Raw genomic sequence first — 20,256 nt, 5'->3', positions numbered from 1 at the left:
ACGTGTACGCTGGTATTTCGAGAATACATCACCTTCTCAGCCAAGAAATGTATCAAATACGTGAATAAGAACTTGTACACTTCTCACCCACTTTACAGGGATGTCCGAACATTCAGAAACAGCAATTTTAAACAATCAATAAACATTAAAATATTAATAAATATTAAAAAGTATATATGGCTACGTGGACAAGTTGTGTTTAGTAAAAAAAAAAAGAGTTGGTTTTCTGTATCGTGGTGACGACGTCGTTGCCGCAGGTAATACCGTACCCACGAGTTATATGGCCAAAATAATCTTTCTGAATCTACGCAAATAATTTTTTCCGGTAATATTTCAATGCGTTTTAAAAAGATTGCACGTGATAATAATCAATAAATGCGTTAGTTTGAACTTGTTCTACGTCTTTCGGAGCTCTGTGTATTGTGATATCAACAGAGTTCATGGCCACTGTGGAGGTGAACAGGTTACATCTATGTGTACTTTATAACAGTCATCCAATCTGACCACCCAGAATCACAAAAACACAAAGCTGGATGTCTTGTGCAGTGATTCAGATGCTCTCTGGACATTAGCAATTCACTGCTATTTTTTTCAAAATGTTTTAATTTTAACAAGACTATTAGTTTTACTGTTAACCGGAGCTAGTTGCCATTTCAGAAACATTTAGGAAAGACTTTTACCCTTACTCTAACCCTAAACTTCCAGCCCTTCAATGTAGTTGTATATGCCCCTCTAGATGATTATAGGTGTCCTCAAGAGAAACATATAAAAGGAGGCAAGAAGGGGTAGGGGTCGGGATCGGGATAGATTTAGGACTCAAGGTGGTGTTACGTACACTGGGAATTCATTCCAACAGTTAAGTACTAACCTAATTTTGAGATCAAATTGTTGGGCAGGTTGTAAAACTAGTGCAATAAAATTGAGTTCTCATTCTCAAAGGGTATTTTTTTTAGTATATTTTTTTACACTATTTAAATTATTATTATAATTTGTTTGCACCATAAACTCTGTTTTGTTACTTGGATTTAGTATACACTGATACCATCTATAGAAAGTACATTGTTCACTACATTTCAAAGAGTTCACAATTTCAAACTTCCTCTAAACCTGTGTTTGTATTTACACTCTATTTACAAGTTGAACTGTAAGGTTATTGTGATTGAAAAAGTTCCAACTATCCTTACACCCCTAACTTGAACCCTAACCCTTATTCTTCACCCTACATATATGGCCCTCCAGATAACTGTCTCCCAAAGAGAACCATGTGTAAGTAAAATGAGGGAGGGCAAGGTTAAGATCAGAGTTATGGGTGAAGGGCCTTAGGAAACAGTTTTAACTATTTGCGAATTATTTGTCATTATAGGAAACGTACATCTGCAAAAGTAACCATTTTCAGTGTATCTGGAGTGACCCATGGCAAATACATGTACTAACATACTTCGAACAAATTTCCTGCAGCCTGTGACTGATTCACTAGCATCTTTAGTCAAATTGTAGTTGTCTCAAAGTAAAATTTCAATTGATCATTGTACCGATACATGCATAAAATAACACAAACCTGTATATAAGCATGTAACTGTGTTAAAGTTCACATACAGGTCAGTCTTACTGTGTATAGCAGACCCTGTCTGAGTAATAAAGTTAATTAATTATCATATAACTGACCTTTCTGATGGTAATACTATATAGGGTTTAGCTATTAGCCAGGTTTCATAGCTAATTAATATTATAGAAGTGTTTTCTTTGGAAAATTAAAAAACATCTATTTTGCCCACAAGTAAATGTTTGAAATTTATTTATTCTTTCACAAATCAGTGAATATACATGTACTAGTACCTACAACATCTAATCTGCTAAATTTTACATCAAAAATTATTAATTAGGCTTACACACTAGCCAACTATGTCCTCTTAAACTATCTGGCTGCTATTTTCTTGTCTAAAATCATTCGTTGGTACAATATTATTAATTGTTATGTTTCTGAGCTTAAAATATTTTTTCCATTGTCTTCTGAGTAAAAAAACATTCAAAATTAAAATAAAAAAACAACATATTTTGACATTCTAAACATTTAACTATAGTGATGAATAAAGGTAACAGAGGTGTGAATTTGTCATCAACACCAATCACGGACCAATTCAGATACTTTTAACCTGCCAAAATGAAAACAATTATCAGTGTATAAGTGCTGCGTAATTTCCTGTTTGTAAGACGCTTTGTCTTTGCGTCACGTCACTATCAAAATTATTATTACCTAAATGGTCTCTAAAAAGCAATATTCAGGATTGCAAAACGTCTAATCATTTTAAACACTTATCCAACATCTCTTTCTCTCTTCTGAAATTCGCTTCGGTGAACATGGACTGGTCCAGAATCTATTTCTTTAAAAAATGTTAGTATTGTGCCAGTTTTAAGTTGTCTGTGCTTCTCTTTAAAACCCAATTTTTTTTTCATGAACAAGGACAGTTTTTCGAAGAAAAAAAATCTGTGATGGTATAAGGAGACAAAAAAAAAACGCTGACTGAAGAAAGTATATAGTTTAAAAGTATGTGTTATAAAAGTGCAGCTCAAGAGTATGGCTTCTTCTCATATTTTGGCATTTGGTGGCACACTTTACCTTCGGAGAGTCGGAAATCTGGAAAAAGTCAGCCGTTTCAAGATAGGTGGGTGTGTGGCCACAGCACAAATTTACTTGGATACGAGTACCAGTAATCAATAACTATCCATTTCAGTGGAACACAGATCTAAAATAGGGAATGTGTGGGTGGGCATTTCACAGACACTTTAATATAGTTATTCGTCTATACTTTGATGTATAACTTTATTAACCAGACAGGTCCTAGTATGGGGCATGTGTGGGTGTGGTGTAGTATAATACGCATGTCATACACAATAATGAAGTATATCTGTTGATAGCTGTCATAATACTCTGCTGTTATTGTGTGGTTGTGACATTACATGAATTTATAGTGTTGTATAATCATGTACATATCTGTAATACACCTGTGTTTGCCTAGCCAACTAAAGGACACACTCTTGCTTCAGTGCTCTTTATACAAAGCATGTTGAAGTATAGGAATGTCAGAATTATGGTTCAAATGAATTCATATCAGGAGAGGCCAATAAAGTACAAGTACATACTAATGTTTTAGTTAACCCTTTGAATACCAAATTTATTTTCATCCTCAAAATTTGGTAAATTTGTTCATATTTTCTGTAAATTTCACTGAATTCTATCTTAATTTTAGACCAGAAAAAAATGTGGAATTGTTTCTAGTTTTGATCTAAAAAATTAAAATTTTCACAACATTTCATGTGGAAATGAGCAAACCATAAATGGAACTACTGGTATTTTGTGGATGGCACCTGAAAATTAATTTGGCACACTAAAGGTTAAGTTATAATTACTCTGACCACTTATTCTTTTGCTGCTAGAAATTTTTTCGATATGAAGATTTTATGAAGAGAAAATATTACAAAGGTCATTGAAACCTCATGACGTATTACCCTAGACAATTTTCACTGATATTCACTGACTTACAAAATCCTCATGAAATTAAAGCCATTAATAGTAGAGTACTGTCCATTGTGCACAAGTTCTAGTTTAATTAATTCAATTATCAGATTTACAAACTAATAAATTATATTATTGCTATTAATATTGAAATTCTGAATCGCACTCGTGATTACGCATAGTTTAATAAGTAATTTTGCATGACAATAACTTAAGCGAATCGGCTGTAATACATTTTAGCTGCTGTGTTTCCTGTTTATTTGAAATACCATTACCTAAATCATAACATCAGTGTATTGTCTTTTCTACCTCCATTTTCAGACTCGTGACTATTTCTTTTTTTCCTCCCAGGTCAACAGCATCGTGCCATGTAAAGAAACAACACAAACACAACACCAAAATAGTTTTCAGCCATGTTTTTTTTTCATACTAATTATTTAAGGGCATTGTTCCGTTTGGCAATGATCAAACTGAATTGAACTTTGGCAGATCACGGCTCTTGATCGTTCGGCCCTGACTGTTTAAACTCGTTAGAAATAATCTCCTGTTAATCAATGGGAGGAGCGGTAGTTCGGCTCTGATAGAATGCTGCTTTGTGGACGTAGCAATTCATTAGGATTACACGCAGGGATCTTGTTTATAACTACATTGCAACTTATAATAAACACAAGACCACATTGTACCGGATTCGGCTGATACCCCACCCATCCTAAACCCCGCCCATGGGCGATATTTCAAACAGTGGGCAATGTTTTGGTCCACACATTGGCTGACTGAACCAACAAACGTTTATACAGACACTAATTTTCATGTCTGACATCTTGCATCGAGCGAGCTATTTCAAATATGACGCTAAAAATAATTCACTGTGAAGTCGAAGCGCGTAAAAATCCAATAAATCCAATGCTGTATACGAATTGTTGTTGCATGAAAAATGATATGTGTTTGTATTTTATGCAAGTATTTATCACCAATTTCAAGAGTAAAAGTCGTAACTTTAGAAGGTTACGAGTATTATGGCTCGTGAATACATTTATGTTTATTACTCTCAAATAAAGTTTGCGCTTGAAATGAATGCTATTTACGAAGTTTGAAATACCCACAACGTTATACATATCGTTAATGTTTAATCTTTGTCTGTATCGCACTCCTGACAAACAGTTCAAGTAAACAGGAAATTGGCGAACTAAAATGTCTCCTGCGTTTCACATGCGACATGATTATTAAAAAACACAAGAGTTAAGCGGTCGTGTACGTTCTAGAAATCTAACCTTGCACACATAATCTTGTATTTGACATGTTTTTTTTTGTCCAAAAAAGACGTTCCCTTTCAGTAATCTCTTCACGTTCGTGGTATTTGTGAGAGTTGAAAGATTTTTTGAACAAATGATAGGTAACTATATTAATTTGGGTGAAGCTGAGTGACCCGAATTGAAATATCAGTGCGTGAATTCTGGAGGTCATTTCCCATTGCCGCACGTAATTCAAACACATGGTTAGTGGAGTTCAGTCGAAATGTACGTGAATAATGCGATCAAAGTGCGCTGCCCAGAGTTTATTATATTACATATTTACTTCATTTCGAATAAAATAATTCACCATTGGGAACATCGATAAATCACAAGACACCTGACTACTATGATTTAAATGCGTCAATGTTTATGTTTGCGTAATTATTACGAGTGCAACGCATTATAAAGTCGGTAATATAAATTACTTGAGTTTGCGTAATTATTATGAAAGCATTACAAAGTTGAAATATTCAGAGCCAGTACAATATTGTAAACAAATTTGCGTAATTAGAAAAGCAGTGCACCATGTAAATGATGTTGATATATGCAAAGCCAGAATTGCAGACAAGTTATGTGATTACTGTATCGTCGGATATAATAACAATTTTACTAGACCGATGCATGGAGCACGAAAAAAAAAGGTTGCTACGGTAACGGTAACTTTGGTCAACACACACTTGATGTCAGCAGTATCGCCGCGCAGCAACAGTTTGTAAAGAAGTACATGTACTTGAAGTTCAGTTGCGCCCAACATGATTTTGCTGATTACTCGGTTGACTTTGGCTTGCTTTTCCTTCTTGTTCACGTAATGCGATCTCTCACCAATGTATTAAAACACTTCGAATTTATACTTCGCATGATTATATTTGGTCAACGCGAAACATCATTTTTTCTGAACGTTTTCTGAAACCATTTTTATCAGTGCAGGGTTATTTGTCCGGACAAGATGGGCTTCGTAATATCTGCCATAACATTGCCTGGGCGATCTTTTGGTCCACATTTTTTTTAAAAAAACATCAAATCCTCCATAAGATTGCCCAGGGCGGGGTATCAGCCGAATCCGGTATAACCTTTTTCATCCCTGTCTTGGCACAGCCTGAAAACAGGAACTTGTGGGTTAATCTCTGAGATCTCTGTCAGTCCATCCATCCTAAGCAAGATCTTTGTGGTGTATGACAGATTTCATTCAAACTCTGTACATACATTGAACATTATGAAACCTTATTTTTCAGATCAAATTAAAAATGGCTGACTGGTATGTATGTGGTTCAGGGGCTGTATCATTCACATGCCTCGACTGATCATTTTTAAACTTTATATATGTAACGGCTTGTTATACTATATGCATATTTGTTTTGACAATCAGCTTCAAGATTGCTGAATGATGGCCATTTTAAAGCGCGGCTCCGCAATCCCAGCAGTTGCACCAGTGCATTATGGGAAATGTAATTTGCATGGTATGCCCAGTTGTTTACTTGGTACACAGCTGTTATCATTTGAACTGAAGGTGTTAATTCCGTAAGCTAACATCATGCATTACGCTATTATCTGATTTGAAACAACGGGGCCCCCACAATCTATTCAAAGCAGTGTTCTTAGGGAAGAGTAGGAAATCAAACGGGCGGTTCACCGCGGTAATCACCGCGGTACACCGGGGAGAGCCGCGGACTGCTTATAATTAGGGGTCTCCACCGCGGTGGCCACCGATACTGGTTGCAACCGCGGTCGTAGGAAAGGTGTGAAATACGTACTTAACAGTTTCCTTTGTGATTCCATGAGTCTTTGTTTCAAATAGCTGTTTTTAAATCGAGCAGGTTACGAGCATTGCTGGCATGGAAATACTGAGCATATGATAATATTATCGGCTCACGTATTTTATTAATATAAAAATCCACAAGTCCAATGCTGTATACGAATTGTTGTTGCGTGAAACAATGTTGTATTCTATGCATGTATTTATCACGAATTCCAAGAGTAAAAGTAGTAACTTTCGAAGGTACGAGTATTATGACTCATCCATACATTTTACTTACGTTTGTTACACTTGAATAAAGTTTACCACATGAAAAGAATGTTATTTACGAAGTTTTAAATAGCCAAGCCTTCCTGATTCGAGCCTCTTGTTGATTTGACAACGGTGGGTATCATTAATGTTTATTCTTTGCCAGTATCGCATTCCAGACAAAAAGTTCAAGATCGGTAAACAAGAAATGGACGAACTAAAATGTCTCTTGTGTTTCACGTGCGACATGATTATTAAAAAACCAGAGTTAAGCGGTCATGTACGTTCTATAAATCTAACCTTGCACACATAATCTTGTATTGACGTGTTTTTTTTTTTTGGTCAAAAACGACGTTGCCTTTCAGTTAACTCTTCGCGAGAGTTTACCGATTTTTTGAACAAATGTTAAGTAACTATATCGTTTTGCGTCAAACTGGGTGGCCCGAATTTAAATGTCAGTGCGTGAACTCATTGAGGTCATTGCCACACGTAATTCAAACACGTGGTTATTAGAGTTCAGTCGAAATGTACGTGAATAATGCGATCGAAGTGCGCTGCGAGTTTATTATAGAAAAATTTAACATTACGCATGATATTGTATGTTATTGTATGGTTAATATTACATATTCACTTTATTTCGAATAAAATAATTCACCGATGAGTCACAAGTATTTAAAATATTTTCTCGACTTTCGTTAGACACCTGACTCCGGGACCTGACTATCTTTTTCAATGATTTACTAGTAAATGCGTCCATGTTTATATTTGCGTAATAATTACGAATGCAACGCATTATCAAGTCGGTAATAATGAAATATTCACAGACCCAATAGCCCGGGTTAGTGTCCCAACAATAATAAAAATAACTTAGTTTGCGTAATTATTATAAAAGTAATGCATTGAAATATTTAGAGCCCGTCCAATACTGTAAACATATTTGCGTTATTAGAAAAGCAGCACACTAAGTAAACGATGTTGAAATATTCAACACCAATACAGAGTTGGATACAAGTTGTGTTATTACAGTACCGCCGGATATGATAACAAATTTACGAGATCGACGCGCGGACCAAGAAAGAAAAGGGTTGCTAAGGTAACGCGCCAGTTCAGTGCGTAACTTGGGGTCAAACTTCGGTCAACACACACTTGATGTCAGCATCGCCGCGTAGCAAGTTTCGCAACGTACTTGAAGTTCAATTGTGCCCCAAAATGATGTCGACGATCACTCAATTGTCGCAACGCATGTTGTACCAAGTCCATGATACACCCCGTTTCGACTTTGGCTTGCTTTTTCTTCTTAGTGCATGTTCTTGTTCACGTAAATGCGACCTCTCACCAATGTATTAAAACACTTTGAATTTATACTTATGCGTGATTATATTTGGTCTACGCGAAACATTAATCTTTCTAAACATTTTCTGAGACCATGCATGATATATATTCACAAAATAATGCGATCTTATTTTATATTATGTTGATCTCTACGTCTTTCTGGATCGTTTTGTGATTTTATTCCAAAGCTCAGGCAAATAAAATAATGTGAACTATTATAGACTAGTTTCCTAGCTTTTGGCTCAGCCAAATTGGTTTAATTTTTCATTAGAACTTTGTGATCCTTTTAATTTCCCAGTTCTTTGTGTTCATTAATGGTCTTGACAATAAGTGTAAATTGCTGTGCGAGCCCACCGCACATGACCGCGGTAAACCGGGGTCATGGAATCTATGCATAAATTTGCATAAAATGCAGTCGACCGGCGAGCACCCACCACCACCACGGTAATGACCGCGGTGCACCGCCCGTTTGATTTCCTACTCTTCCCTTACTTGCATCATAGAGCTCCTTATTTAGTTCTGTGCTTGCAACAAAAACTGTGGTTTATTTGAATGGCATACACAATGTATAGTATCGCACAGTACAACATGTGCCATAATGTGTCTTGTCGGCTAGGCAATAATGATGTTATGCGACAAATTAAAAAAACAAAACAAAAATTTCGTAATACGTACTGCTGTGTGGTACGGCATACCCAGTTGCCCGACACCAAATATACACGAATATATGTGCGAGTCATATGTTACAGAACAGGGACACGCATACCCTTTTTACGCCATGTTGTTGGTCAACAATCATTTCATTGCGGGGAATATAGTTCAGGGAACATAACATTTTTTGCAGGATCTTTCAATTTCTTTATTTCGAGACATATTTATTCCAGAAGCAGGTTTAATCTGTGTGCCTATAGGTTTCAAAGATTAACTCAAGACAAAGCAATGTTAGGATGTGTTATCAGTAGCTATCTGACACACAATGAGTGTTTCCAAACATTTGAGCGGTTTGTCTCCGCCCCTGTTTATTTCACAGATTAGTCATTTGCATATGAATGTGTCAGACACAAGGTCACACAGCCACTGAAAAAAAATCGTTGATTTTGGTGTTTTCATCTGCCGATTTTATCCAATTATAGCTATCCCATTCCTTTATTTTTTTGGTTTCCAATAGCCTTACACATTTGGATGCCCCTACACATGTTAAAGCAGACCTTGATGGGAAAACAAATTGATTGTGCCGATAAACAAGCTTGAAAATCTTTGCTGTTACTTCATGGACGTTTTCTAGGAGTTTATGTTTTTCAAAATACAAGGTCTTTAACAAAAAATAACGTATACTTATTGTCGTCGGATTAACACCAAATTTTCACAGCTTTAAGGTGACAGTGAGAGGAACTCGAATGTGTCCAGACAAACTATTTCATCGATTATTTACCAACGAGTTGTGGTTTGAGTTGGGGGCAATGCGACTAAAACAGTAATTGAAATTCAGCACACTATTTTTTAAAACGCGTTGCTTGAATAAAACTGACCAGACACATTCAATTTACCAGACTATTGAACAACTAGGAAAAGTGAAAAAAATAATTCTTATCGCCAGCATAAATGCGTAATTATTTTTTTTACAGAAAAAGTAATTTTTCACCTTTGATTGAATAACGTGTTGTAGAATGCAGATACGGGCATGCAAAATACACTTGTGAAAAGCTTGAAGTCTGGCGACTCTAAAAATATATACTTTCCCGGGTCTATTTGTAGTCATTTAGTCACAATTAGAAGATGAAAACAAGTATGCAAATAATAGTCCCGCTACCTTAAGACGTCTTAAACTAAATAGACATGGTGCTGGCTTATCTTGTTCATACATGTTTCAACGCCAGCTTAGCTATAAAGCTGCTCCCCAAACCAGTTTTTTGGCATATGTGTGAACATGGGTTAAGTTCTTTCAAAGCAGACACATGTAGGATTAACACTTCCAGTGATGTTTGTATACATACCTGTATTCAGTAATTCAGCAATTGATGGGCCATTCAAATTAAATTTACCATTATGCACTGATGCAATCCTGGACATTGCAAAACTGTAATTAATGCGTTTTTCATGTTTTTTTTCCAGAGAGTTTTCAGTGAAGAAATGGTGAACAGTCACATTTTATGATTTGCTCAAAATTATGGAAATGCAACCTATAGATTTAAGTTCTTCTTTAGCGAAAACTATTAGAATAAAAACTGAAATAAATGACCATGGTTATTATGATGAGTGGCAGCATGACAGTTCGGAAGCTCAGATTTCTAATGGTGTACAACAGAGTGATGAAAATCATTTCTCTGATCTAGGACCACACTTGGACGTTCAGTTGTCTCAAGGTATGCCACAAAATGGTGATAATCCCTCTGCGGTTGTGCCAACTGAATGCTTACAAGTAAATAGTACAGTGCTCAATAACAGTATGATTCCAAATGAAATTTTATTGAAAGATCTAATACAAGTTAAAGTTGAAAGATGCTATGACGAGATAGGAAATGATTATATGTCTTCCAACATTGCTGACAATGTTTGCAGCCATCACCAGCAGTATACTGATGTAGTTGAACCAGAGAGTAATCAGCAATGGGTTATTGGGAATACTTCACCACAAATAGAAACACCATTGAACTTAAGTAAAAATGGTTTACAGTGTACCCAGTATAATGAGACAAATGGTCAACATTTTAGAGTGGCAGATATCAACCAGAATGAGCCAGGTATCAGTTATGTGGGAATAGAACAAAATGAACTCATAGCCAACTACTCAACTGTGACTAATGTAGAAAACAACACTCCCATTCTATCAGCTATGCTGAGTAATAATTGCAGGTGTACAACTATATCTACTGAACAGTTACATCCAGGTTATGAACCTTTCAACTGTGGTATGCAAATGACAAGTGTTCCTGTTGAGCACAATGAAGACTGCAGTCTACTTGGGAATGAACTTTGTAGCAATGAAGTAACATTGCCGTGTCGGGAAGCATCATCTGGAATGGATACCAGTCAGTGTTATGTCAGTGATCATCCCATTGATATGTCTCTAACTCGCAGAATGGTTAATGATATTAGATCATCTTTGTCTTCATCTCCTGCATCTTCTTCATCAGCTTCAACACCTGTGTCTGGTAAGTACATTTCCTATGCGACTGTTTTCAGAGAGATCAATTTATTTTACAATGATACTGTAAAATGACTAATTTTCACTGGGTTTAAATTTCACTGATTTACCATTTCAGGCATATTCAGTGGGTTTTAAATTCACGGTTTCGTCATTTAGATAATGTGTTCTATGCTAAATTTTACATATTCACTGTGTTTTAATTTAGCGCATTTTTCCAGTCAGCGAAATACCGGGGGTAAGCTAAATTAAAACACAGTGAATAATTACCCCCTTTACAGTAGTCAATTGTTCAAAATGAATGGATAAATCTACACTTTTGAAATATATGGGAATATATTTGTCTCATATAGTCAACAGACATAACAGAATAAATGGTCAGGTCTTTTGTTGACTGACTGAATGAATATCTTACTAGTAAATGTATGTACTAGTATCAATTAAAAAATGATCGTGGTGATCAAATATCAATGGTGAGTTTCATTGTTTTCTGGCAATATGTTAACCGACAATCTGTGTTATGATTATACCAGGGGTGTATACAAGGTTTGATTGTTATAATGAGTTTTGATTCTGTAAAAAATATTTCTGCTCCCAACAGAAATGTGCATTATCCTTAAATTAACTCAAGAATTTGCATTATTGACTGGCCATGGCGCAACACCCAATGCCCAACACCAGCTGTCAGCTGGCTTTGCTTATTCATAAAAACTTTTTTTCAAATGAGTATCATTGTCATAAATAATTTCAACTTAGTTTTTGTAGTGTTTACCTACGTTACTAATATGAGATATATCATGCAGATCACACGACACAACTTACATATGTACCGGTAGCAGTTTTGAAAGCTAGCTGAGCTAGTTTAAAGCTGAATGTTACGCTTGCACTGTACTGTATCCTGGAACCAGGTTGTGTTGTAATTATCACTCTGGACTTACAGTCAGAGGCTGTGAGGCTGTGTGTCCTGGCTAATACCATATGATTTTTTATGGTTGAAAAGTTATCATTCTGGACTAACAGTCAGAGGCTGTGGGGCTGTATGTCCTGGCTAATACCATATGATTTTTTATGGTTGAAAAGTTATCATTCTGGACTAACAGTCAGAGGCTGTGGGGCTGTGTGTCCTGGCTAATACCATATGATTTTTTTATGGTAGAAAAGTTATCACTCTGGACAAACAGTCAAAGGCTGTGTGTTTGAGTTGTGGCTAATACCATATGATTTTTTATGGTAGAAAAGTTATCACTCTGAACAAACAGTCAGAGGCTGTGTGTTTGAGTTCTGGCTATACCATATTATTTTCTATGGTAGAAAGGTTATCACTCTGAACAAACAGTCAGAAGCTCTGTGTTTGAGTTCTGGCTATACCATATGATGTTCTATAGTAGAAAAGTTATCATTCTGGACTAACAGTCAGAGGCTGTGTGTTTCAGTTCTGGCTAATACCATACGATTTTTTATGGTTGAAAAGTTATCACTCTGGACTAACAGTCAGAGGCTGTGAGGCTCTGTGTCCTGGCTAATACCATATGATTTTCTATAGTAGAAATGTTATCACTCTGGACAAACAGTCAGAGGCTGTGAGGCTGTGTGTCCAGGCTAATACCATATGATGTTCTATAGTAGAAATGTTATCACTCTGGACAAACAGTCAGAGGCTGTGAGGCTGTGTGTCCAGGCTAATACCATATGATGTTTTATGGTAGAAAGGTTATCACTCTGGACAAACAGTCAGAGGCTCTGTGTTTGAGTTCTGGCTATACCATATGATGTTCTATAGTAGAAAGGTTATCACTCTGGACAAACAGTCAGAGGCTCTGTGTTTGAGTTCTGGCTATACCATATGATTTTTTTATGGTAGAAAGGTTATCACTCTGGACAAACAGTCAAAATCTGAGTGTTTGAATTCACTACGTTCAATTACCCACCATAGACTCCGGTCAGTCAAAATGACTATTTTGAACTGTAGGCATTAATGAGTGATTCTGCCAGTGACGGAGAGATAGAATCCATGACCTCAAGATTCTTTTACCCCTTACGTCACGATCCATGTGACCGAGGTCACCTGGCAGCGCCACAGGGAGCCATCCATCACTCTGACTTTCTCTCCGCCTCGAGTGGAGATGAAATCTAGCGAGCTCTGCTAGATCGCCTGTTTTTTTTTTTCTGTCCGGATTTATAGCTTGGGTTGTTGCCGCTGCACGACATTCGACATTGTAGCTGGTAGGACAAGTTTTCTTTGTCATTTTTACCCTCGTGTCGTTTTCCCCTTTGTGTGTAGTATTTTTTCACAACAAAGAAATTAAAATCCGGCGCCACTACGTAACCAGTTGTTTTCATGGCGGCACCTTTTACAACTGTAATTCGTTTCCCTCATGCATGTCGTCTTTCATTAGCAATGTATTTAGCAATATATAGATGTAATGACAGCACCAGGGCTCGCTGCTGATTTCTTTCCAGTCTCCTTGTGTTTCGAGTCGACCGTGCAGTGGTTATGTTCAGAATTTACCAGCATAGAACCCGCATCCGAGATGCTTTGTCGTAGCTACGTGCGGGTTTGGTGTTTTTGCGTGAAAGCGTTTTTTTACACTGGAGTTCTGAGGCCCGAGATTTTCTTTCAGAGCCATCAAAATCGCTGAGACTGACCGCGTCACAGCAAGGTCGCGCGTCCAGTAAACAGATCGGTTAAAGTGAGTTGCGTGTTTTGCTTGAGTGGAAAGTCCTCACGCTCGGCTACCAGTACTTCATGTACCGGGACGTCGAGTAAGAGGCCCAACGGTGGAGGTACTGATATTTTTCTCGGTCTCCCGCGCTGATTGGAGGGCATCCTCACAGTCTGTTTTTTCAGGCGGTGTTTTACCCGATTTTACCGGCTGCAGCGAGGCTGTGCCCCTGGAGGCTTTCCTCCTATGGGGCCCGTTGCGGGTCTCTTTGTGGACCCTTCCTTGCACGGCGCCGGGTTTGCCTCCGAGTTGAGGGCTTTGGACGAAGGACTGTCGGGGCAATTGCGTCCCTGGCAGGCCGGGTAGATCAGACGCAGTCGGAGCGAGCTGTCTCCACTGTGTCCCCTCGGTGGGCAAGCAGGAAGGGACACGAAAGCATGTTTGCATTCAAATATGTCTCTTCTGGGGAACCCCCGTTCCCAGTCACGGTTCTCCCACTATTTTGGGGGCTGGCCGAGGCTCAGGTTAATTGCACCGGTCCTTCTCTGGATCCTCGGGCACTGAATGCCAACAGGGTGCTGGCAGCCAAGTCTCCGATCTCGGAGCAGGGCTTTCAGGGCAGGGCACACGTTGACCCCCCCACTTTCAGCCAGCTAGGGTTCGTCACGCGGTAATGGTACAACGGTAATGAATTTATCCTTGTGTCCGGTCCCCGCTGTGGGTTTTGACTCCTTTCTTACCGACCCACGGGCGTCCCCAGAGGGAACCGACCCTGTCATGAGACGCACAGTCGAACACGCTCCCTCTCACATATTTAAAGTGAAAGGAGACTCAGTTCGCTCGCGTCGGATACAGCCGGTACTCCGGGCGGTCCATCAGAGTCTTCCATCTGTATGACTCGGTGAGCCATGCTTTTGGGGTCAGGCGGAGTATCATCGATCCCAGTGATACAAGGTATATACCCCCACCCTTGATCCTAAAGCGACCACCTAAGGTTGCTTCAACGCTTATGGGATCATGGGCATCGGAATCCAAAGCAAGCACGTCGGCACGTCTCTCCCTGTCCGCCTGAGTGCGGAGTGGGGCGCAGAGCACGCAAACGGTGTTGATGGGCGGCGTTGGTTAGCCGTGGAGGATGTAATGCTTAAGGCCCCTGGGTGGGGATAACATTAGGCAACACTTCTCACTGGACCAAACGCTACCCGGTCGGTGTGGTTTTGGGATCAGACCGCATAGTGTGGGATGAGACCAAAGCACCCCCCAACCGGATTCCAAGGCTCCTTCCCCAGACCCCGGTACCACGAATTTGGCAAATCGGGCAAAGGGGGATAGCCGCGTTCCATGGTATCTTTGCCAATTGAAGACAACCCATCCAGCCCTGAGGGCAGAGTTGCTTGAGCACATTATTATGTGTGACCAGCACTCTGGAGACCTTGGAGGCAGAACGCACCAGCCTCCTAGACCAGGCGTCATTTTTACTGGTGGGCCACCGCACATCTACATGCGACACCCCCTAGTGTCGCCTGGCTCACTTGGCCAGGGCCACTACCGTGCTACGAGACGCGGCCTTAGACACGTGTTTTCGCCGACAAGCTGAGCCGGGGTACGTCCCCACGCAGACTGGACATCCTCCACCCTCTTTGTTCAGGGAATGGTGGGTACAGTCTCGGAGCTTCGGAGTGCAATGAACCAGAGGGTTCAGATCGAATCCGCTAGCCAGTTGGTCCTGCCATGGGCAACCGGAGGGCACCCCAAGCACAGAAAACACAACGCCCTAGGGCGTCGTCCGCTAGTCAGTCGGCCACGAGGCAAGCGCTTATACCCTACCATGGGAGGGAAGGGTAGTGGCAGGCACCCAGGGAGGTAAGAGCCAGGTGGTGGCACCTCACCCTTTCTGGGGGGACGTCTACCCGGCAGCAGGGGAGGCATGTTTGACGCTCACCTCTGCAACTGGGGGGGGAGAAGGCGAGAGAAGGCACGTGTTCGGTGAATGGTCTGGTCACAACTTAGTGACTACTTCAGGCGTTGGGGAGCTCACCTCATGGGGGAAGGGAGCACCCCCCCTCGCAACTGCCGAACACATGGCCACATATCCCTGTCGTACACAGATTGCGCCGGTGTAGTCCGTTTTGGAGAAATCTCCATTTCCCCCCGTCAGTGTCTCCCCTATTGGGCACTGCCAGGGGACCGCAATCAGACAGGAAGTAGCAGTTTGCTGGGGAAAGACGCCATACATAGGGTACATCAGCCGGAACTAAGGCCAGGCTTCTACCCAAATGTGTTTGTAGTACCAAATCTACAAGTTGCAGGTGTCCAGTTTTGGACCTAGGCAGACTGAATCAGTACGTGCTCCTCGATCGGTTCCACATGGAGACACCATTCAGGGTTCTTCTCTCCATCTACCGTTTTGACTGGCTAGCCCCATTAGACTTAAGCGGGGCCTACCTGCACGTACCGATGCACCCAGCGAGTTGCCATCTCCTTCGAATCGCCCAGCTGGGCCAAGTATTCTAATTTCGGGTGCTCCCCGTTCGGGTTAGGCACAGTGCCCTACGTGTTCACCAGAGTGATGAAACAGGTAGTGCTGCTGCTTCACCAGATGTTGGTACACCTCAATCCGTACCCAGACTTCCGGTTTAACAACAACCCGGGCAAGGGGTAATAGCCAAACGAGTCAGGCTAACACAGGATTTACTTCACCAGTTGGGCTCGTTAGTAAATCGGCAAGTCCTACCTCGACCCGAATGCCTAGTCAGCATTCCCTCGGTGTCCCTCCATGAACTAATGTGGATCATCGAGATGATGACCTCAGTTCGAAGGGTCGTTCCCCAGGCCGCACTACGCAGCCGCCCAGTATAACGCTAGTTATAACGCCGAGCTCTCCTATGGGAACTAGATAGGCGGGTTTCGATCTCGGACCAAGTGAAGGAAGCCCTGCCCTTGTTGTCGTCACTGGCCAACCTCGGACAGGGGAGCCCCTTGGGCCCGCTCACCGCAGGTATGACTCTGGTAACAGATACCTCCCACCAGGGTTGGGGAGCGCATCTATTGGGCCAACAAGCCCAAAGATATGGCCCCCACATTAGTTTTGGGACTACCATATCGACCGGCTCGAACTGAGAGCAGTGTACTTAGCACTACCACGCTTTCTACCCGTAGTTCGAGACCACAGAGTCCTGCTCCGCACAGGCAACGCAGCGGTGGTCTCCTTCAAGAAGGAGGGGGAACGCATTCCCCATCGTTGTCAGTCCTAGCGGAGCAAAATCCTCCTTTGGTGCCTGGAATACAATGTGGAGCTAACCACACACCACCTTCCAGGGGTGAGGAACAGTCTGGCGACGCCCTTTCAGGGCGGCTCAGTCTCCAGAACACGGGGTGGCTGATACCCCAGTGGGTAGCCTCCAGGCAGTTTCGACCGTGGGACGATCCAAGATTGGACCGTTGTGCCACACCCTGGAACGCCAAGCTCCCGACGTACGTAACACTCCTGCTGACTCCAGGAGCCTGGGCCAGGGTCGCTTTGCTAGCCCCGTGGACCCACTTAGTTGTGTACGCCTTTCCTCCCTTCCGGCTAGTTCACTGGGCACCGGAGAAAACTTTGACAGGTGCACACCTGCATATTATCATGGGTTGCACCCAATTGGCCAAGCAAGGCCTAGTTTCCACTTCTATTGGAAATGCTAGTCGAAGCGCCAGCAGTGCTTCTGGACTTAGCGGACCTGCCGTCCCAACCAGACGGCGCACTACCAACGAGCCCAGCAGGTATCACTCACACGCATAGAGGCTCTCAGTAGACCCGCACATACGAAAGCCTTATCTGAGCGGGCTGCCAACGTCCTGGCCAGGGCGAACAGGGATTCCACCTACGCGGCCTACATTTCTAGGCTGCAAGCATACACTGATTGGTGTAGCGGAAGGGAGATTGATCCATACCATCTCTCTATTGGCCAGGTAGCAGGCTCCTTCGTCCACCTGTTTGACAAAGTGGGTTTGTCCTACGCAGCGAGCGTTGGCTACAGGTCGGTCTTGTCCCCCTCCACTCAGAACGTACAGGAACAAGACTAGCCGATTGTCCTAATATTAGGAGACTATTTACTGCTTTCCAGACGCCAAGACCCCATACAAGGGAGCTGCCCAACTGGGACTCGTCAGCTGTGTTTTCTGCTCTAAGCAGGACCGCCCTTTGAGCCTCTTCAATCAGCACCACTCAAATTTTTGACATGGAAAATAGTCTTTCTACTAGGCGCACTGTCCTTTGCGGACGGTTGTGCCGCTTTTATGGACGATCAAGTTGTACTAAAGACATGAATCGGGTTTCTCGCCAAGAACCAAATCCCAGGACACGATCCTCAACCGATCGTCATCCCCCGGCTGGCAAATATTGTGAGTTCGGAGGATCAGGAGGAATTGCTTCTCTGCCCGGTCCGAGCGCTGAGTTGCTACGTGAACCGTACCAGGTTTTCCAGACGGGGAACCAAACACATGTTTTTGTGTTACGACCCTGGCAGACAGGATAAGACGGCTTCCCCAACTTCCATTCCCAGGTGGATTACTGCGGCTGTACTGGAGGTCTATAATACACTATCCTCCTCAACACAGACCTTGCAGAGACGCAAAGTACGAGAACATGAGGTCCGTGCGATTGCTAACTCACTAGCGCTAGTGTCAGGTGCCCCCCTCAAACACATTCTGAGGGCAGGCTTCTGGAGAACGCAGAACGTCTTCATCAACTACTACCTAGGAGACACCCAATCTATTGAGCAGGGTCTCTTCAGGTTAAGTCCCGTCGTAGCGGGTCAGGCCTTGTTTGCTGACCCAGCCCGAACGACCGCAGGGGCCTCTGCGCATAGGTGATAAGTCAGTCTCGGCATTTTTGCGGGCAGATTCTGTTCCACTAGCACTTCCTGGAAGCTCCCAGGTTTTGCTTCTGTCGACCTATACCCTCATGCGAACTGTTTCGGTTCTACTTCAAGCTTATCACCCCCGAATTCGACTTGGGTCTGGCTTTCTCGGGCACACCGAACCCTGTCACCACAGCAGCATTGGCTTCTTGTTTCGGGGACAGCACAGGCAAGGTAAGACACCACCCTTCTTGGATCTTAACTTAGGTTTTTGGGTTTGTTTTTCATCTCGTACTGGGGAAAAGTCTTTCATCTTTCTCCTTTTTTAGCTCCGCTGTTGACTTTGTCCGCTGTCCGTCGTCGTCCGTGTCAATGTTTTACTTTTTCGACTTCTTCTTGAAAACTACAAGCCTGAATGCTTTGATACTTGGTGTATATGTACCTTGGGTAGACCTCTCTCAGATTTGTTCATTTTGTAATGATATCTTCAATTCTCTAATTTTGGTGAATATTTTTGTAATTTTTGGTAAAATTGCTTTGATATTACATATATAGGTACTACATGTGGACCTCTCTCAGATTTGTTCATTTTCTAATGATATCTTCTGTTCTTTAATTGCCATGTGCATTGCTAACAGCGGAGCTATCTCAGCCGACAGGCTGCTTGTTTTCTGTTTGCTGGAAAAAACCCACCACCTATCGGTGTCTGACTTTGCCTACAGTTCAAAATAGTCATTTTGACTGACCGGAATCTATGGTGGGTAATTGAACATAGTAAATTTAGGCGAGGGTTCTCCGAACCCGCTTATTCACATAGTTCATACCCACCATAGACTCCGGGTCCCCTCCAACCTCCCCACTCTTTCCGTCGCGTTGGTCTAAGTCCTCAAGGCGGAAGGAAAAGAACCAGAGTGATGGACGTCATATAGTCATTTTGACTGACCGGAGTCTATGGTGGGTATGAACTATGTGAATAGGCGGGTTCGGAGAACCCTCGCCTAAGTTGTGGCTATACCATATGATTTTTTATGGTAGAAAAGTTATCACTCTGGACTAACAGTCAGAGGCTGAGTGTTTGAATCCCTGGGTCAACCATATATTGTTGTATAAAGCTAGTACACAATCTGAAGTGTTATAACACAAAACTATCCTACTATTTTACACCAATGGGCAAACTCTTACAATGTTTAAATTATTTATTTATAGGGCATTCTAAAAAGCGACAAGGTGATCCATTGATTCATGTACCTATCAAACTTTTTAAAACAAAGTTGACACAGTCTACAAAACCTACATCCAAGTCTGACATATGTAAGTATGGGTTAATCTATCTGTCTTGTAGCCATGACACAAATTAAGATTTTACAGTGTTCACTTCATACATTGCAGTTTTCAAATTCTGCTTTGGGTGCTTGCTTAGTACTAACCTGAGAAATTACATAGTGTTTGATGTTTGGCAACATGAGC

The 20,256-nt window shown here is 41.5% G+C and overlaps 1 protein-coding gene across 1 annotated transcript in view; it reads left to right on the top strand.

Moving 5' to 3' along the window:
• Nucleotides 1-10,505: 10,505 nt before the first annotated feature.
• Nucleotides 10,506-20,256, top strand: part of LOC144343241 (uncharacterized) — a 38,587-nt gene continuing 28,836 nt past the window's right edge. The window contains exons 1-2 of the mRNA XM_085499908.1: nt 10,506-11,292; nt 19,996-20,100. Coding sequence (XP_085356034.1) covers nt 10,506-11,292; nt 19,996-20,100 — 892 coding nt within the window. The remainder of the gene's footprint in view (nt 11,293-19,995; nt 20,101-20,256) is intronic.

This window comes from Saccoglossus kowalevskii, chromosome 6 (assembly GCF_978046115.1).
Source record: "Saccoglossus kowalevskii chromosome 6, keSacKowa6.1, whole genome shotgun sequence".
NCBI classification, from domain to species: domain Eukaryota; kingdom Metazoa; phylum Hemichordata; class Enteropneusta; family Harrimaniidae; genus Saccoglossus; species Saccoglossus kowalevskii.
This window is presented reverse-complemented; position numbering and strand designations above follow the sequence as displayed.